At 39.1% G+C, this 20,940-nt stretch overlaps 3 protein-coding genes across 3 annotated transcripts; 2 read left to right on the top strand and 1 right to left on the bottom strand.

Annotated features, from left to right (window-relative positions):
• The first annotated feature begins 954 nt into the window (after nucleotides 1–954).
• On the top strand, nucleotides 955–7,907 carry LOC148062867 (E3 ubiquitin-protein ligase TRIM21-like). The gene is made up of 3 exons (XM_087812408.1): nucleotides 955–997; nucleotides 2,581–2,686; nucleotides 5,706–7,907. The coding sequence occupies exon 3, from the start codon at nucleotides 5,710–5,712 to the stop codon at nucleotides 7,516–7,518; it is 1,809 nt and encodes a 602-aa protein (XP_087668534.1). The 5' UTR covers nucleotides 955–997; nucleotides 2,581–2,686; nucleotides 5,706–5,709; the 3' UTR covers nucleotides 7,519–7,907.
• Nucleotides 7,908–8,743: 836 nt separating this feature from the next.
• Nucleotides 8,744–13,954, top strand: LOC148062866 (E3 ubiquitin-protein ligase TRIM21-like). Its single transcript, XM_087812407.1, has 2 exons — nucleotides 8,744–8,813; nucleotides 11,685–13,954. The coding sequence occupies exon 2, from the start codon at nucleotides 11,689–11,691 to the stop codon at nucleotides 13,501–13,503; it is 1,815 nt and encodes a 604-aa protein (XP_087668533.1). The 5' UTR covers nucleotides 8,744–8,813; nucleotides 11,685–11,688; the 3' UTR covers nucleotides 13,504–13,954.
• A 1,821-nt stretch (nucleotides 13,955–15,775) lies between these two features.
• On the bottom strand, nucleotides 15,776–20,927 carry LOC148062865 (CCN family member 3-like). The gene is made up of 5 exons (XM_087812383.1): nucleotides 20,883–20,927; nucleotides 19,290–19,509; nucleotides 18,972–19,226; nucleotides 17,143–17,360; nucleotides 15,776–17,084 (listed from the first exon to the last, which is right to left on the bottom strand). The coding sequence occupies exons 1-5, from the start codon at nucleotides 20,925–20,927 to the stop codon at nucleotides 16,824–16,826; spliced, it is 999 nt and encodes a 332-aa protein (XP_087668509.1). The 3' UTR covers nucleotides 15,776–16,823.
• Nucleotides 20,928–20,940: the final 13 nt, after the last annotated feature.

Raw genomic sequence — 20,940 nt, 5'->3', positions numbered from 1 at the left:
TTTTTTTTTTTACAGCTTTAGCTAATTTTAACTTTCAACATTCTCAATATATTTGATAATCTGTATATTTGCATGTTTGTGAATGCTCAAATATGTATGGATATATATAATGGATTTATATGGCGAAATAAAGTTTAAAACAATCGTCAAGAGCTTTTTTTTGTTATTTATTCAAAATAATATTTCGTTGAACTGATGCTGGCGCGAACTGCTTTTGCAATACCTATGGTTACCGCTAGATGGTGGTGTTTCTTTTCCGTGCGAACTTTTTTTTTTTTTACTTCCTTTAATTGAAGCCTTTTTAGTCCTTTTAGTCCTTGAACCTAAGTCCTTAACCTTTTTTATCGAGGTACATTTTTATTTATTTAATTATTTAAATCTTTTTTCAAATCTAGTCACCTGTAGCTTGACCTAATTTAAATCTAATTTTATTTAAAATAAGTCACTTCTTATTATTGAACCAACTTCAACTCGCGTCATGTGTTGAGCGTCAGGATCACACAAAATAGGATAAAAAAAACATGTAGGAAAAATAAATATTTAACATCTTAATCTATGTATTTCTTTTGAGATAAAACGTCTCCCATAAGAAATATTTGTATTGCTGTTTACATTTCTTTTTCACAAAAGTTACACAAGGTTTTCTGTTCTTGGATCATGTTGTTAAATGACTTGATATTCAACTACTAAATGTTTTTTTGTAATTATTAAACAGGTAAAGGTGTAACCAGGTCAAAAGATGCACTTGAATTGAGTCGCTCCCTCACCGTTCTATTGACAAGTACACAATGTAAGAGTTTAACCCTTTTGTGTGGAGCTCGATGGATAAAATCACAATCTAATGTGACTGAGATTCCATCGATGGGTGAACAGGTGAGTCGACATGAGAGGTGAGGGAGGAGAAAACATTTAATTGACTGAGAAACGAAACTTAGACAAACCACTTGTTTCTCTGCTCACTTCCTGCGCACACGTTTCCAGAGAAGAAGACAACAAGGTATAAATTACTTTTTTTTCACTATTTTTACACAGTTTGTTTTGTTTTATATCTGGATGTTTAAAACAGTGATGAGTCAAACATGTTTTTAAAATACTTTCCTTATGACTGCACATTTTTTAAGCTGCAAAAATTCTCCAATAACACATTTTATTCAGAAATGTAGTTTATTTGTTTGTTTATTTAGTTAATTATTTGCTGTTTTTTTTAATTTTATTATCATTAGCTTAGAGAAAGAGAGGTCTACTATGACGTATTGACCAAAATGTGTATTTTTTAAGCCTATATTTTACAATAAAATCAAATAAAAACATTAACAAAAGTGTTTTTAAAGCAGTTCTATAAAAAAAACTATTGACCACAAGTAACTGTTGCATTCAAGTGTCATCAGAACATCATCAGAGTTTCCTCCAGCGAGTTTGTTGAGCAACTCAGAACTACCTTGAATACACAACAACAACACAAATTATATATTATATACACACTAGATTAAGACATGCTTTCTTTTTTTCCTAATTGACTTAACAAATTCTTCTCAATATTACATGATCCAGATGATGATGCAACAATTAACTCCAATCATTTTTTCACCTTCTTTTTTTCCATGAAAGAAAAGATACTGAGCACATGAGAAATATAAAGCAGGAGAGAAATATAAAGTGAACAAAGAACTTGCTTGACTGGTTCGAGGAAACTGGTGCCAGGAATTCTAACTGCGTCACTGTTAAGAGATTCGATTTTCACAATAAAAGCGTGCCATACATCTACTCGTACATACAAAATAAAACTTTATTTAATTAAATATTTGTGAAGAAAAAACATTGAGTTGAACCTGAAACAAGAAAATAAAAAGGTTTTCAATAAATTTGAAAAGTCAATTTCAGGTTAAAACAAGGTCCTACACTGTTTAGTTTACCGAACTGAAGGCGTGTAAGAAAATATAATTTTTGTGTTGCAATAAAACTTCTTGCAACCAGATGGCAGCAGTTATAACATCCTCAACAGCTAAAGGATCAATTAAATTCTGTCAGATCCCAGCGATGACGGAGGACGAGATGATACAGTGACTCCAGCAGCTTGTAAAGCTGATATTTGCACATATTTTGGTTTCAGAACAAATGAAAGCACTTACGACTTCGTCAAGAGTCATGTGGTCTGTAAATTTTGCAATACCAGAGTCAAGTACTTGACAATACTACACATATATCCTTGTTACTATACTATCACGATATACCGTACTTATCTGTAGTGCTATCTAGTTAAAAAGAGTAAAGTGTTTGGTGTAAAAGCCTTATTTCCCCAAGCAAATTCCTACTTTCTGGTCCTGACAGAGCAGTTGAGAACCACATCTTTTGTTTGGCACGATAAATTCTCTCGTGTCTCCTGCTCCTCAAATCACGCCTGTCTTCTGTGAAGCTGACAGCAATGCATTGTTGAGATTTTTCATTGACAAAATTAAATTGATCAAAGAGAAAATCTCTCCCCCTTTGTTTGGAACCCCTCCTCTTGGTCTTCCTTCACTGCTGTATCTTTGGGTGATATTTCGGCACTAGTGAACAAGATGAAACCCTCCTCTTGGTCAGATGACAGAACAACTCTGACGTCATCGATGTTTGATCAACGTTCCTTTCGCTGAAGAGCTTGACGACACATCAGCGCTGCCGTCTGTCCACACCTCAACGAAAGGTGGTAAGATTTTTTCATTTCCTCTCTTTAATTGGGCTTTTACTACCGAGTTGAACTTCAGTAACAGCTGGTACCCACGTGACCGCTGTTCGCTTCAAAAGATCCCGCTCTGCGCGCCTGTCAGTGACGCGGCGTCGTCAGTGACGTCATCGGTGCTGAATGTGGGACTTCTAAATGTTCGCTCCATTACTAATAAATCCTTTATTCTTAATGATCTTTTCACAAGAGTTAATTTGGATTTATTATGTCTTTCTGAGACTTGGCAGAGAGAGGAAGAGTTTATTCATCTGAACGAACTCTGTCCAGTAGGGAGCGCTGTTCTGGGGAAGCCTCGCCTCTCTGGTCGTGGGGGTGGTCTTGCTACTGTTTTTAGGGAGAGTTGTTCTAGCAAAGTGATTCAGACACAGGAATTCACTTCTTTTGAGTCTCAGATGATCTTGGTTGGTTCTACAAGACCTTTCTATTGTGTGTCAATCTACCGTCCGCCTGGTCCTTCGGCGGTGTTCTTGAAAGACTTTAGTGACTTCTTATCTTCCATTAATTTTGAGCAACATATTTCTGAACCCACTCATCAAAAAGGCCACATTTTAGACTTAGTTTTTACTCTTGGCCTGGACATTTCTAATGTATCTGTACATGATGTCCATCTGAGTGATCATTCTCTTGTATTGTTTAACCTGGACTTCATCCCTGAACCTAAGCCTTTGAAAGTTAGGTCTCAGAGGCGTGTCATCTCAGCCGATACTGTAGACAGTTTTTCTGCTATGTTTGACCGTCTTTCCTTTGATGACTGCCCAGACGTGGACAGTTTGATTCACTGTTTCACTGGTCATTGTGTTGAAATACTGGATCAAGTGGCACCTGTTAAATCGAACTTGAAAATTCAGAAAAAAAGGTGCCCTTGGACAAATGAAGATCTCCTGAGTCTGAAGAGACTTTGTCGAAAGACTGAGCGTCTCTGGAAGTCCACTAAACTTGAGGTGCATAGACTTCACCTCAGGGTTCTGATGACTTCTTACAATGAGATGGTAGAAACTGCTGGATCTGATTACATCAGAAAACTGGTAGCAGCAAATAGGAAAAACCCCAAAGTTTTGTTTGACACGATTAATTCTCTCGTGTCTCCTGCTCCTCAAATCACGCCTGTCTTCTGTGAAGCTGACAGCAATGCATTGTTGAGATTTTTCATTGACAAAATTAAATTGATCAAAGAGAAAATCTCTCCCCCATTGTTTGGAACCCCTACTGTCTCTGAGCCCCTCTCCTCCTCTTGGTCCTCCTTCACTGCTGTATCTTTGGGTGATATTTCAGCACTCCTGTGTTGTTCTCAGTATTATCTTGATCTTTAAATCTTTTGAGTATTGTTTTGATTGTTTAAGCGCTTTGTGACCCTGGTCTCGAAAAGCGCTATATAAATAAATATTACTTACTTACTTACTTACTTACTAGTGAACAAGATGAAACCCTCCTCTTGCTCAGATGACGTCCTTCCTTGTAGGCTTTTTATCAAAGTATTTGGTGTAATTGGCCCCTGGATTACCAATATGGTGAACCTCTCCCTTTCACAGGGGTTTTTCCCAATGCATTTAAACATGCCATTGTGGAGCCTCTGCTCAAAAAGCCAGGCTTAGACCCCAACTGACCTCAGTAATTTCAGTATTTCTAAGCTCCTTTTCTTGTCCAAGATCTTGGAGAAGGTGGTGTCTGAGCAGCTGTCTTTGTTCCTGGATCAGAGCGACATCCATGAGAAGTTTCAGTCTGGCTTCCGTAAACATCACTCTACGGAGACAGCTTTATTGAAAGTGTCCAGTGACATCATCATGTCGGCTGACTCGGGTAAATTCACTGTTCTGGTTCTCTTGGATCTGTCCTCAGCCTTTGACACAGTTCATCACCAGATCCTGCTGAGAAGACTGAGGGATGAATTGGGACTGTCTGCGTCTGTGTTACAACGGTTCTCGTCATACCTTTCTGGGTGCAGTTTTAGTATATATGCCAATCAAATGAGCTCTGAATCGGCAGATCTGTTGTGTGGAGTCCCTCAAGGTTCTGTTCTGGGTCCTTTATTGTTTTTGCTGTACTTGATTCCCCTCGGTAAAATCATTCAGAGATTTCCTGATGTTTCTTATCACATTTTTGCTGATGACATCCAGCTCTACTGCTCTTTTGTACCTGGGTGACTTAAGTCAGTCTGTCAAACTGAGCCTGAGAAACCTGGGTGTTGTATTTGACAAAGAAATGTCTCTAGTTCAACACTGCAGAAAACTGACCAGAAACTGTTTCCTTCAACTGAGAAAAATCTCTAAACTTAAGAAAATGTTGCCACAACCATGATCTGGAGCATGTAATCCATGCGTTTGTTTCTTCTCGTCTGGACTATTGTAACAGTTTGTTTTCATGTCTTAACAAGAAGGATCTGTCTCGCCTGCAGTTGATTCAGAACTTTGCAGCGAGAATTTTGACCCGCTCAAGTAGAAGAACTCACATTTCTCTGATCCTTAAAACTCTTCACTGGCTTCCAGTTTCTTTCAGGGTCAACTTCAAAATTGTGGTTCTTACTTTCAGAGCTATTCATTGTCAGGCTCCTCCTTACATCACTGATCAGATCCAGCCTTACACCCCAGCTCGGGCTCTGAGGTCTGTGGATCAGAATCTACTGATGGTTCCACGCACACGGTTCAGGACCAGAGAAGAGAAATCCTTTCAGGCTGTTGCTCCTAAGCTTTGGAATGATCTTCCTCTCTCTTTGCGCTTGATGGAGTCTACTGACTCCTTTAAGAAACATCTTAAGATGTTTTTATTTGTTCACGCTTTTCCTTGATTTTATAGAACTCCTGTTGTGTTATCAGTTTTATCTTTACCTTTAAAGTATATACTTTATTGAATATTGTTTTGATTGTTTAAGCGCTTTGTGACCCTGGTCTGGAAAAGCGCTATATAAATAAAAATTACTTACTTACTTACATCTCTAAAGGTGAAGATCATATATGATTTCAACACAAGATCTTCTTATCTCTCTCAGAAAAATGGCAGAGGCCGACTTGTTCCAGTCTGGGGAGGAGATCTGCAGCATCTGTCTCTCCGATTTCTGCGATCCAGTCTCAACGCCATGCGGCCACAACTTCTGCAGATCCTGTATCACCAGGCACATCCGGGTCAAGGCGGACTGTCCGACCTGTCGCACAAAGCTCAACAAAGGCCTGACACTGAGCGTGAACAACGTGTTGAGGAAGCTTTTGGAGAAAGAGAAGAAGATTCGAACCCAAGAGACGAAGGATACAAAGGTGGAACCGGGTGAGGTTCCGTGCGAGAAGTGTCTTGGGGGCAAGGCGGTGAAGACCTGTCTGGACTGCAACGCTTCCTTCTGTGGGATACACCTGGATGCTCACAAGCAGCACCGGCTCGCCGATCTTGTGGAGAACCCGAGCAAGAACAGGTGTCGACAACATGACAAGAAGTTAAAGTTTTTTTGCTGGGATGACATGGTGGCTATTTGTAAACTGTGCAAGGCCCACAAGTCCCACCACACGGTGTCACTGGAGGACGAGGTCGAGAGGATGAAGGCTCGGATGGAGACACAGAATCTAGAAGTGAAGGACCTTCTGAAGCGACGTGTCGAGAAGTTCAATCAGATGAAAGCAGCAGTGGAGAGAGACAATGAAGACACAGGGGAAGCCATCGGGAGTTGCGTTCACAACCTCGCTCACCTGAACCACTCCATCCAGCAGAGCAGCGGGAAGCTGCTCCAGAAACTTCACGAGAGGCACGTAGCGGTCAAACGCCCTGCGGAGGTGCTGCTGGGCGAGCTGCAGAATGAGATCGCCGACCTCGAGAGAAAAAGCTTCCGTCTGGACTGCTTGACCAACATCGAAGATCCCCTGCAGATGATCCGGAGCTGGAGCTCATTCCCGATCCCAGCTCCGCAAACCAGCAACTGGTCCGACATCGACATCCGGAGCTCTGAGTCCAGGGAGGTCCGGAAAGTTCTAGACGAGCTGGAGAAGACTCTCGTCCAGGAGATGGAGCAGTCGAGACAAGTTTTTAGAACCTGCTGCAAGAAGATCCTGGCCGAGAAACCCAAGAAGCCGATGCGGATTATTCAGGATCTGGAGAGCGTTCCCGAGGGCGTCAGGATGGTCGTCATCAAGCAACAGTACGAGGTCGACGTGGAAATCGACCCGTCCACTGCATCCAACCTTCTGCTGCTGTCGCCGTGTTTTAAAGAAGTCCAAAGCAATCACCTCTGGTGGATCAATGGTTTCCCAGCGCTCCTCGACAGATACGCTTACGTCCTGGGGAAGGACACTCTTCCTGCCGGGAGATCCTACTTCGAGGTTTCAACAGAGATGAAGACCGGTTGGGATCTGGGAGTCGCAAGGGAGTCCCTTCGTAGAGGTAACTCGGTAACCCCGAGCGTCAAGAATGGAACCTGGGTCATCAGATTGAGGGACAACACCAAGCTGCAGGCCCTCGGAAACCGCCCGGTCAGCATTCCTCTGGTGGGAAAACTGGAAAGAGTCGGCGTGTTCGTGGACCGGGAAGAAAAACTCCTGTCCTTCTACGACTCCCAGGCCTCACGTCTGATCTACTCCTTCACGGGATGTGAATTCAAAGGCGACATCCTCCCGTTCTTCAGCCCCTGCCCCTCCGATGCCGGGAGGAACTTCGCGCCGCTCGTCCTGGCTTCGCCGCACAGAACCGGAACCGAAGAAGAAGAAGAACCGACAGAAGAGCCGCCGCCGTCGGAGGAAATTGCTGACGACTCCACCATGTCTTGTGTGATGACCGTTTTAATCTGCGTTCTCATCGCATTTCTGAGGCAAATCTTGCTCTAAAACACTTCAGAGATGTATGTTATCATCAGCAGATCTCGACAGCAGATACTTCTCAGAGAAAATATGAAGACAATAATAAACTATGTCACATTTTAAAAACCTTGACAAACACAAACACTAAATCAAACACTAACATGCTAACATGCTAATGTTGCTAACAGACTAATTTAATTCGAGTTGTTTCTTATTCTTCTTCATATTCTTTCCACCCTTTTTTTCAGAACCAAAACCCAATTGAATGATGTGTTCACGTAAAAATACGCTTTAGCTAATTATTTTTAACTTTCAACATTCTCAATATATTTGCTAATTTGTGTATTTGCATGTTTGTGAATGCTCAAATATATATGGATATATATAATGGATTTATTTGGCGAAATAAAGTTTAAAACAATCGTCAAGAGCTTTTTTTTGTTTTTTATTCAAAAGAATATTTCATTGAACTGATGCTGGCACGAACTGCTCTTGCAATACTTATGTTTACCGCTAGATGGTGGTGTTTCTTTTAATGCTATCTTTTGTTTTTAACTTCTTTTAATTTAAGTCCTTTTTAGTCCTTTTTAGTCCTTAAACCTATTTTTCTTTTTTATCGAGGTACATTTTTATTTATTTAATTATTTAAATCTTTTTTTAATCTAATCACCTGTTTTTGTTTAAACCAACCTTTTTTATTTTTAAAATAAGTAGCTTGACCTAATTTAAATTTAATTTTATTCAAATTAAGTCACTTTTTATTATTGAACCAACTTTTCTTCGAGGACTTGTGTTGAGCGTTAGGATCACACAAAATAGGATAAAAAAAACATGTAGGAAAAATAAATATAAATATTTAACATCTTAATCTATGTATTTATTTTGAGATAAAACCTCTCCCATAAGAAATATTTGTATTGCTGTTCACATTCATTTTTTGACAAAAGTTACACAAGGTTTTCTGTACTTGGATCATGTTGTTAAATGACTTGATATTCAACAACTAATTGTTTTTGTGTAATTATTAAACAAGTAAAGGTGTAACCAGGTCAAAAGATGCACTTTGAGTCACTCCCTCAACGTTCTATTGATAGAACGACATGTACACAATGTAAGAGTTTAACCCTTTTGTGTGGAGCTCGATGGATAAAATCACAATCTAATGTGACTGAGATTCCATCGATGGGTTAAAGGGTGAGTCGACATGAGAGGTGAGGGAGGAGAAAACATTTGACTGAATGAGAAACGAAACTTAGACAAACCACTTGTTTCTCTGCTCACTTCCTGCGCACACGTTTGCTTCCAGAGAAGAAGACAACAAGGTATAAATTACTTTTTTTTCACTATTTTTACACAGTTTGTTTTGTTTTATATCTGGATGTTTAAAACAGTGATGAGTCAAACATGTTTTTTAAAATACTTTCCTTATGAATGCACATTTTTTAAGCTGCAAAAATTCTCCAATAACACATTTAATTCAGAAATATATTTTATTTGTTTGTTTATTTAGTTAATTATTTGCTGCCTTTTTGTTTTTTTATCATTAGCTTAGAGAAAGAGAGGTCTACTATGACGTATTGACCAAAATGTGTATGTTTTAAGCCTATATCTTACAATAAATTAAATGAAAACATTAACAAAAGTGTTTTTAAAGCAGCTACATAAAAAAAACTATTGACCACAAGTAACTGTTGCATTCATGTGTCATCAGAACATCTGAGTTTCCTCCAGCGAGTTTGTTGAGCAACTCAGAACTACCTTGTAATAATAATACATATATAATACACAACAACAACACAAATTATATATCATATACACACTAGATTAAGACATGCTTTCTTTTTTTCCTAATTGACTTAACAAATTCCTTTCAATATGACCTGATCCAGATGGTGATGCAACAATTAACTCCAATCATTTTTTTTACATTCCTTTTTTTCCATGAAAGAAAAGATACTGATCACACGAGAAATAGAAAGCAGGAGAAAAATAGAAAGTGAACAAAGAATATGCTTGACTGGGGCGAGGAAACTGGTGCCAGGAATTATAGCTGCGTCACTGTTAAGAGATTCAATGATGACGAGAGCATACAGTGACTCCAGCAGCTTGTAAAGCTGATATTTGCACATATTTTGGTTTCAGAACAAATGAAAGCAGTTACGACTTCGTCAAGAGTCATGTGTACTTTAAATTTTGCAATACCAGAGTCAAGTACTTGACAATACTACACATATATCCTTGTTACTACACTATCACGATGTACCGTACTTATCTGTAGTGCTATCTAGTTAAAAAGAGTAAAGTGTTTGGTGTAAAAGCCTTATTTCCCCAAGCAAATTCCTACTTTCTGGCCCTGACAGAGCAGTTGAGAACCACATCTGTTGTTTGACACGATAAATTCTCTTGTGTCTCCTGCTCCTCAAATCACGCCTGTCTTCTGTGAAGCTGACACTAATGCATTGTTGAGATTTTTCATTGACAAAATTAAATTGATCAAAGAGAAAATCTCTCCCCCTTTGTTTGGAACCCCTACTGTCTCTGAGCCCCTCTCCTCCTCTTGGTCTTCCTTCACTGCTGTATCTTTGGGTGATATTTCGGCACTAGTGAACAAGATGAAACCCTCCTCTTGGTCAGATGACGTCCTTCCTTGTAGGCTTTTTATCAAAGTATTTGATGTAATTGGCCCCTGGGTTACCAATATGGTGAACCTCTCCCTTTCACAGGGGTTTTTCCTAATGCATTTAAACATGCCATTGTGGAGCCTCTGCTCAAAAAGCCAGGCTTAGACCCCAACTGACCTCAGTAATTTCAGTATTTCTAAGCTCCTTTTCTTGTCCAAGATCTTGGAGAAGGTGGTGTCTGAGCAGCTGTCTTTGTTCCTGGATCAGAGCGACATCCATGAGAAGTTTCAGTCTGGCTTCCGTAAACATCACTCTACAGAAACAGCTTTATTGAAAGTGTCCAGTGACATCATCATGTCGGCTGACTCGGGTAAATTCACTGTTCTGGTTCTCTTGGATCTGTGCTCAGCCTTTGACACAGTTGATCACCAGATCCTGCTGAGAAGACTGAGGGATGAATTGGGACTGTCTGGGTCTGTGTTACAATGGTTCTCGTCATACCTTTCTGGGCGCAGTTTTAGTGTATATGCCAATCAAATGAGGTCTGAATCGGCAGATCTGTTGTGTGGAGTCCCTCAAGGTTCTGTTCTGGGTCCTTTATTGTTTTTGCTGTACTTGATTCCCCACGGTAACATCATTCAGAGATTTCCTGATGTTTCTTATCACATTTTTGCTGATGACATCCAGCTCTACTGCTCTTTTGACCAGGGTTGAGTCAGTACCTGGGTGACTTAAGTCAGTCTGTCAAACTGAGCCTGAGAAACCTGGGTGTTGTATTTGACAAAGACATGTCTCTAGTTCAACACTGCAGAAAACTGACCAGAAACTGTTTCCTTCAACTGAGAAAAATCTCTAAACTTAAGAAAATGTTGTCACAACCATGATCGGGAGCTTGTAATCCATGCGTTTGTTTCTTCTCGCCTGGACTATTGTAACAGTTTGTTTTCATGTCTTAACAAGAAGGATCTGTCTCGCCTGCAGTTGATTCAGAACTCTGCAGCGAGAATTCTGACCCGCTCAAGTAGAATAACTCACATTTCTCTGATCCTTAAAACTCTTCACTGGCTTCCAGTTTCTTTCATGGTCAACTTAAAAATTGTGGTTCTTACTTTCAGATCTATTCATGGTCAGGCTCCTCCTTACATCACTGATCTGATCCAGCCTTACACCCCAGCTCGGGCTCTGAGGTCTGTGGATCAGAATCTACTGATGGTTCCACGCACACGGTTCAGGACCAGAGAAGAGAAATCCTTTCAGGCTGTTGCTCCTAAGCTTTGGAATGATCTTCCTCTCTCTTCGCGCTTGATGGAGTCTACTGACTCCTTTAAGAAACATCTTAAGACGTTTTTATTTGTTCACGCTTTTCCTTGATTTTATGGAACTCCACTTGTGTTATCAGTTTTATCTTGACCTTTAAAGTATATACTTTATTTAATATTGTTTTGATTGTTTAAGCGCTTTGTGACCCTGGTCTGGAAAAGCGCTATACAAATAAAAATTACTTACTTACTTAAATCTCTAAAGGTGAAGATCATATATGATTTCAACACAAGATCTTCTTATCTCTCTCAGAAAAATGGCAGAGGCCGACTTGTACCAGTCTGGGGAGGAGATCTGCAACATCTGTCTCTCCGAGTTCTGCGATCCAGTCTCAACGCCATGCGGCCACAACTTCTGCAGATCCTGCATCACCAGGCACATCCGGGTCAAGGCGGACTGTCCGACCTGTCGTACGAAGCTCAACAAAGGCCTGACGCTGAGAGTGAACAACGTGTTGAGGACGCTTTTGGAGAAAGCGAAGAAGATTCGAACCCAAGAGACAAAGGAATCGAAGGTGGAACCGGGCGAGGTTCCGTGCGACAAGTGTCTTGGGGGCAAGGCGGTGAAGACCTGTCTGGACTGCACAGCTTCCTTTTGTGGGATACACCTGGATCCTCACAAGCAGCACCGGCTCACCGATCTTGTGGAGAACCCGAGCAAGAACAGGTGTCGACAACATGACAAGAAGTTAAAGTTTTTTTGCTGGGATGACATGGTGGCTATTTGTAAACTGTGCAAGGCCCACAAGTCCCACCACACGGTGTCACTGGAGGACGAGGTCGAGAGGATGAAGGCTCGGATGGAGACACAGAATCTAGAAGTGAAGGAGCTTCTGAAGCGACGTGTCGAGAAGTTCAATCAGATGAAAGCAGCAGTGGAGAGAGACAATGAAGACACAGGGGAAGCCATCGGGAGTTGCGTTCACAACCTCGCTCACCTGAACCACTCCATCCAGCAGAGCAGCGGGAAGCTGCTCCGGAAACTTCACGAGAGGCACGTAGCGGTCAAACGCCCTGCGGAGGTGCTGCTGGGCGAGCTGCAGAATGAGATCGCCGACCTCGAGAGAAAAAGCTTCCGTCTGGACTGCTTGACCAACATCGAAGATCCCCTGCAGATGATCCGGAGCTGGAGCTCATTCCAGATCCCAGCTCCGCAAACCAGCAACTGGTCCGACATCGACATCCGGAGCTCTGAGTCCAGGGAGGTCCGGAAAGTTCTAGACGAGCTGGAGAAGACTCTCGTCCAGGAGATGGAGCAGTCGAGACAAGTTTTTAGAACCTGCTGCCAGAAGATCCTGGCCGAGAAACCCAAGAAGCCGATGCGGATTATTCAGGATCTGGAGAGCGTTCCCGAGGGCGTCAGGATGGTCGTCATCAAGCAACAGTACGAGGTCGACGTGGAAATCGACCCGTCCACTGCATCCAACCTTCTGCTGCTGTCGCCATGTTTTAAAGAAGTCCAAAGCAATCACCTCTGGTGGATCAATGGTTTCCCAGCGCTCCTCGACAGATACGCTTACGTCCTGGGGAAGGACACTCTTCCTGCCGGGAGATCCTACTTCGAGGTTTCAACAGAGATGAAGACCGGTTGGGATCTGGGAGTCGCAAGGGAGTCTCTTCGTAGAGGTAACTCGGTAACCCCGAGCGTCAAGAATGGAACCTGGGTCATCAGATTGAGGGACAACACCAAGCTGCAGGCCCTTGGAAACCGCCCGGTCGGCATTCCTCTGGTGGGAAAACTGGAAAGAGTCGGCGTGTTCGTGGACCGGGAAGAAAAACTCCTGTCCTTCTACGATGCCCATGCCTCACGTCTGATCTACTCCTTCACGGGATGTGAATTCAAAGGCGACATCCTCCCGTTCTTCAGCCCCTGCCCCTCCGACGCCGGGAGGAACTTCGCGCCGCTCGTCCTGGCTTCGCCGCACAGAACCGGAACCGAAGAAGAGAGAGAAGAAGAACCGACAGAAGAGCCGCCGCCGTCGGAGGAAATCGCTGACGACTCCACCATGTCTTGTGTGATGACCGTTTTAATCTGCGTTCTCATCGCATTTCTGAGGGAAATCTTGCTCTAAAACACATCAGAGATGTATGTTATCATCAGCAGATCTCGGCAGCAGATACTTCTCAGAGAAAACATGAAGACAATAATAAACTATGTCACATTTTAAAAACCTTTACAAACACAAACACTAAAACAAACACTAACATGCTAACATGCTAATGTTGATAACAGACTAATTTAATTCGAGTTGTTTCTTATTCTTCTTCATTTTCTTTCCACCGTTTTTTTCAGAACCAAAACCCAATTGAATGATGTGTTCACGTAAAAAAAAAAAAAGTATTTTAAGCACATGAAATAGAAACTATTTACTCAGTGGTGATGCTGGCTTTTCAAAGTAAAATAAATGTCGGACAGAAACGATCAATAAACTGTAACTTACCTTTTCTTTTTCTTTTTACAGCTTTAGCTAATTATTTTTAACTTTCAACATTCTCAATATATTTGCTAATCTGTGTATTTGCATGTTCTAATATATATGGATATATATAATGGATTTATTTGGGGAAATAAAGTTTGAAACAATCGTCACGAGCATTTTTATTTTTTATTTTCAAAAGAATATTTCATTGAACTGACGCTGGCCCGAACTGCTTTTGCAATACTTATGTTCACCGCTAGATGGTAGTGTTTCTTTTCCATGCGAAAGTCACTTTTTTTTTTCAAACCAACCTTTTTTATTTTTAAATAAGTAACTTGAGTTAATTGAAATCTATTTTTATTTAAATTAAGTCACTTGTTTTTTATTGAACCAACTTTTCTTCGAGGACTCTTGTCACGTGTTGAACGTCAGGATCACATAAAAAGTATAAAAAACTTGTGAATTCTCGTCTGATGCTAAAAAAAGCTACAGAACAAACAACGTTTGTGTCGAGAGAGTGAGAAGAAGAACTGAAGCGGATTCATCGCCTTTGAAAAGAAAATGATTCTTCTTTCACTTCGTTTAAAGAACTTTTTCTTTGACGGTCCGTAAATTATTTATTTGGAACTTTTATTAAAAAAAAACATTCTCGATAAACAAAGTTAAAAACAATTTATATTAAAAAAATGAAAAATAATATTCAACATGTACATGTTTTCATGAATGTTTTCTTTAAATAGTTTTCTGAAGGTTTTGTTTGGATGAAATAACATTTAATTAAACAAAACATTTAATAATAGAAGTTAAAACCAAATATTCAATAATTTCTGATATTGATTTAAAAAAATGCTACAAAAAAATCACAAGTAATATTGAATACAATTTCATGTATTTAATGTAAGTTAATGGATTTATTATTTCGTTATTTATGACACTTTATACAAAAACACATAAAAACATCATATTATGAAGAAATTGATTTAACTGAAAAACATTGAAATATTACCTCTTTTTATTAAATAACACATTTAATCATTTTTGCGCATTGATTTTTAATAAAGTTATTTTTTTATATTTAATCCTGGAATTACTTTTGTTTAATCAATACTTTATTTGATTTGAAGAAATAATTAAATAAATTCTCAGATTTCAGATCATTTAAATAAAGTATATTTGTAAGCAGAATATCTTACTTATATTTATAAAAAAACACAAATATTTTCTAAGAAACTCACACTTTTATTAACAAAAAATAGGTTCGACAACTACAACAACTACAGTTCAGGTCACAACAGTTGTGTATTCAATACACCTTTCGTCGATGAAAAAACAAAACAATATAAAATAAAAAGTTAATTCTGAGCAGAAAAAGAAATGGCGGCTGAGGGGTCAGAGGTCACGACCCAGTTATTCCAGAAATGTCCCGAACTCTTGAAAACTCTCCGTGAAATGTGTGTGAACTTGAACGTCGTGAGATTTATTCTGTTTGCAGAGGTGTTGCCGTGGTGACGAGTGCACGACGTGAAACACACGTCTTTTATGAAGCGCACACTATATGCTACACACCGAGTACACACTTCTTCAAGTGTGAAACTAGTTCTTAGGATTATTAAATATAATAAACACAGTCTTCGTCGCAACTGAAGTGAACGTATCAAGAAAACACAACCACCAATGAACCTTCAAACACAATCTGATGAATTGAATCTTTAAAATGTATTTTTGATTTTTTGAAGTGTTTTCTTTTTATTAAATCGAAAATAATATTTAAGTCGTTTATTATTGACGTGAAAAACGCTTAAAAAGGTTTTGAAGTCGTTTAATTTAATTATATTTTAGTTAGTTTAGTTATTTTTTGTATTGAAAAAGTTTTATTGAAGTGAATTGTTTTTTTGTTTTTTTTAAGGTTTGTTGTTGTGTTTTTTGTAATTAGTTGTTGTGTTTTTTCTACGTTCGTTTTTTTTTTTCTATGTTCGTAGTTGTGTTTTTTCTACTTTCGTTGTTGTGTTTTTTGTACCTTTGTGGTTGTGTTTTTTCTACCTTTGTGTTTGGGTTTTTTCTACCTTTGTGGTTGTGTTTTTTCTACCTTTGTAGTTGTGTTTTTTCTATGCTTGTGGTTGTGTTTTTTCTATCCTCGTGGTTGTGTTTTTTGTACCTTTGTGGTTGTGTTTTTTCTACCTTTGTGTTTGGGTTTTTTGTACCTTTGTGGTTGTGTTTTTTCTACCTTTGTAGTTGTGTTTTTTCTATGCTCGTGGTTGTGTTTTTTCTATCCTCGTGGTTGTGTTTTTTGTACCTTTGTGGTTGTGTTTTTTGTACCTTTGTGGTTGTGTTTTTTGTACCTTTGTGGTTGTGTTTTTTCTATCCTTGTGGTTGTGTTTTTTGTACCTTTGTGGTTGTGTTTTTTGTACCTTTGTGGTTGTGTTTTTTCTAACTCTGTGGTTGTATTTTTTCTACCTTTGTGGTTGTGTTTTTTCTACCTTCGTAGTTACGTTTTTTTCTACCTTTGTGGTTGTGGTTTTTCAACCTTCGTAGTTGTGTTTTTTATATCTTCGTGGTTGTGGTTTTCCAACCTTCGTAGTTGTGTTTTTTATATCTTCGTGGTTGTGTTTTTTCTACATTCGTGGTTGTATTTTTTCTACCTTTGTCGTTGTGTTTTTTCTACCTTCGTAGTTGTGTTTTCTCTAACTGCGTAGTTGTGTTTTTTCTACGTTCGTAGTTGTGTTTGTTCGACCTTCGTGGTTGTGTTTTTTCTACCTTCGTGGTTGTGTTTGCTGAACCTGGACGACGGTAATAAGTTAAGATCCTGAGTCACTTGCGTCCAGAAGGTTCCAGGAGAGAAAAGATCATCTTGAAGACAAAGACTCGTCGTGTCTACAGATACTACAGAGTTGATGCAACTCATGGTCGGGTCACGTGACCTGGAAGAGCTTCGGGGGTCACGTGACCTGGAAGAGCTTTGGGGGTCACGTGACCTAGAAGAGCTCGGGGGTCTCCGCAGGGCAGTGGGAGTGGCAGGCGCAGGTCAGGATCACCATGACCGGCCTCCTGATGACCTTCCCTCCTCCGCAGCCGAACTCCACCAGGGCGGTCTTGGTCCTGTGGGGGGTGCAGCAGCGGGCGTCGCTGCAGGAGCCGCAGAAGCGCAGCCTGTAGGCGAGGGTGCTGCTGCAGTTCTTGTAGCTGAGCCGCACGGGTCGCTCGCTCCGGACCGTCCTCTGGCACCGGCCGCCCCTCTGCGGGTCAAAGGGGTTCAGGCTTCTGTGCCGGTCTAGACAAGAGAGGGACTCGTACCGTGGTGGCGGGCGGGGTGGTCTGCTCCGTCTGGCAGGGTCGGATCATGCACAGGCGGCTCTGCTTGACCAGCTCGCAGCGCCGGTTCTTGTTGGTGACCCGGGTGGACAGACCGGTGTCGCAGGAGCGCGAGCAGGAGCCCCACTCCGTCGTCTGCTCGATGCAGTTCAGGCTCGGATCCCAGCCGTCGAAGCTCACCGTCTCCTCCTGACGGTACGCTGCGTGAAATAATGTGCTTCAATTTAAAAAACAAAACATTTTCAATAAAAATAATTAAATACAAATTATGAAAATATAAATAAAACATTTGAAAAGTTACTTTATATATATAAAAGTAGTTGCTTCATAAAATATATAAATAAAAGACATTTCCTTTCTTCTTCTCTCTCTTTAATTTATCTCAGGCATTACCAAAGTGATTTAAAAGTTGATTTAAAATACAAAAAACAAACAGTTTTGCATCATTTGTTTATTTATTTATAATCTCTGTGTTTGTCTGCCTGTTTAAATAAAAACAAATCAGATTATGTAACAAAGGACCAACTATTACTGTGTGCAAGTGAGTAGTCATTGAGTTTTTACACATTCGTTGTTGTTGTTTTTCTACCTTCGTGGTTGTGTCACTTTATGTGCCTGGTTGTGTTTTTTTTCTACGTTCATTGTTGTGTTTTTTCTATGTTCCTGGTTGTGTTTTTCCTGTGTCATTCTTGTTTTTTTTCTCGATTGTAGTTTTGTTTTTCTATGTTCATAGTTGTGTTTTTTTCTACGTTCATGGTTGATACATTTGTTGATATGTTTTTTCTACATTTGTAGTTTTTTTTTTTATGTTCATGGTTGTGTTTTTCTTCATTCATGGTTCCGTTTTTTATACGTATGTTGTTGTGCTTTTTGGTTGTGTTTTTTTCTACGTTTGTTGTTGTGTTTTTCTATGTTCGTGTTTTTTTTTCTACATTCATCGTTGTGTTTCTTCTACGTTCTTGGTTGTGTTTTTTTCTACTTTTGTTGTTGTGTTTTTCTATGTTTGTGTTTTTTTTCTACATTCATCGTTGCGTTTCGTCTACGTTCTTGGTTGTGTTTTGTTCTACATTTGTTGTTGTGTTTTTCTACGTTTGTGTTTATTTTCTACATTCATTGTTGTGTTTCTTCTACGTTCTTGGTTGTGTTTTTTTCTACGTTTGTTGTTGTGTTTTTCTATGTTTGTGTTTTTTTCTACGTTCATCGTTGTGTTTCTTGGTTGTGTTCTTGGTTGTGTTTTTTTTCTACGTTTGTTGTTGTGTTTTTCTACGTTTGTGCTTTTTTTCTACAATCATTGTTGTGTTTCTTCTACGTTCTTGGTTGTATTTTTTTCTACGTTTGTTGTTGTGTTTTTCTATGTTCGTGTTTTTTTTCTACATTCATCGTTGTGTTTCTTCTACGTTCTTGGTTGTGTTTTTTCTACGTTTGTAGTTTTTTCTTCATTCATCGTTGCGTTTCTTCTACGTTCTTGGTTGTGTTTTTTTCTACATTTGTTGTTGTGTTTTTCTATGTTTGTTGTTGTGTTTTTCTATGTTCGTGTTTTTTTTCTACATTCATCGTTGTGTTTTTCTATGTTTGTGTTTTTTCCACATTCATCGTTGTGTTTCTTCTACGTTCTTGGTTGTGTTTTTTTTTACGTTCGTTTTTGTGTTTTTCTATGTTTGTGGTTGTGTTTTTTTCTATGTTCGTGGTTGTATTTATTTTCAAGGTTGTGTTGTTGGTTGAGTTCTAGCAACGCTGCATTGAGTTCTCAAAGACATTTCAAATGCTAAAACAGTGAAATGAATAGAGGTTAAAGTGGGAGAGTAACTCACCCGCCATGGCGAAGCCTCCCAGGGCGCTGGCCTCGGCCGCCGCCTCACACACCCACTTCTCGCAGCACTCTCCGGGGACCTGGACCCTGCGGGGGGCCGGGCAGTCGGGCCCCGGCAACATGACGTCGAAGCTGCACCGCGGCACACAAGCCACGTGTCCGTCGCGACACATGCACTGGTACTTGCAGCTCGGGAAGAAGGTCTGTCCGTTCTGGTAGACGGCGCCCTCTAGGACGCACATGTCCGCCGCGCTTTCTGCAGCGACGAGAAAAAGACGCTTCATGGTTTGTCTTCAGGACTTTATTACGTCCAACTCACCGACACAAACTCCTGATCTCTTGTCCCTGAAGTCGCACTTGAGCCCCCTCTGGAGGTCGCAGGGGTTCATGTCGGAGCAGACCTGACCCTTCTGCCGCGCACACACCAGGCAGCACACGCAGTCGTCCAGCACCAGGGGGACCCCGGGGCCGCAGGCGGGGGGGTCCCTGGGACAGACGCACCTCTGGGGACACGTCTGGGACCAAACCTGAGCAAACGCCTGGAACAGAAACATGTGAGACATATATTCATGTGAAGTCACTGCTGAAGATAAACCTTTAAATAAATGATCTTTTTACTGATTTAAGATTTTATTTATTATATATTCTGACAAAACTATAGTTTCAATTAAACTGTCTTTAGAGTTTAAATGTGTTTAAATAAAAACACTGCAGAGCATCACATATACCTTTAAAAGTAAAAATACTTTTTTCCAAAATTAAATTTAAGAAGTTTTCACTTTTTATTAAATAATTGTTAACATCAAGAAATTACTGACAATAATCACAAAAATGAACATTTATTTTAGCTTAATTTCACTTTCTTTAGGGTTAAAATATATAAAAACATTTTATTTTTCTATTTTTTCCCCAACATTTTAAGGTTTGAAATTAAGATTTAATCGACCAAACAAAAGCATACATTTCTCTTTAGTTAAAATATATAAAAAATACATTATATATTTCGTTTCATACTTTATAATTTTAAGGTTTGAATTTAAGATCAAAGTGACACAATAATACAAGTTAAAAATGAATATTTATAACCTATAATCTAACCAAGAAAATGATAAATTAAAGATTTGAACAGATATTAATTGATACATAAAAAAACAAATACACTTTTGCTTCATAGAATCAAACACGGCTTTCATAAATAAATACATTTTCAAAAATAAGAAGTTTTCATTTTTGATTAAATAATTGTTAACATCAAGGAATTACTGACAATAATCATAAACTGAACATTTATTTTAACTTAACTTAACTTTCTTTAGGGCTAAAATATATAAAAACCTTTAATTTTTAAAAGTTTTTCAACATTTTAAGGTTTAAAATTAAGATTTAACCGACACAATATATGAAGATATGAAGTTGAGGTATTTTCAACTAAAATAAAAAACAGAAACGAGTTTTAATACGACCAAATAAAAGTATACATTTCTCTATGTAGGTTAAAATATATTAAAATACATTATATATTTCGTTTCATACTTTTTTATTTCGAAGGTTTGAATTTAAGATTAAAGTGACACAATAATACAAGTTAAAAACAATTATTTACAATCTATAATCTGACCAAGAAAATAAATTAAATATTTGTACAGGTAAAAAAAAAAGTATTTTTTTGCTGACACATAAAAAATACACTTTTGCTTCATAGAATCAAACACGGCTTTAACATTAAAATAAATTCTCTAAAATCCCATTAAAGATGCTCTAAACCATAAAAACACTGACTATAAGTTATAAAAAATCTTAAATAAAGGTTAGAAAATGAAATAAAAATGACACAATTATACATTTAAAGTCTATAGATTGTTAAAAATATGAACAAAAAGAGCAAAAATATGTGAAACAAATATTCACGTACCTGTGCAGTGAAGCAGAAAACTAGCATCGCTCGCTCGCACAACATGATCTACAGTAAA

Source organism: Callionymus lyra, chromosome 17 (genome assembly GCF_982586985.1).
Source record: "Callionymus lyra chromosome 17, fCalLyr1.hap1.1, whole genome shotgun sequence".
NCBI lineage: Eukaryota > Metazoa > Chordata > Actinopteri > Syngnathiformes > Callionymidae > Callionymus > Callionymus lyra.
Note: the sequence above shows the minus strand (reverse complement) of the source record. Positions and strands in the feature narration are given on the sequence as shown.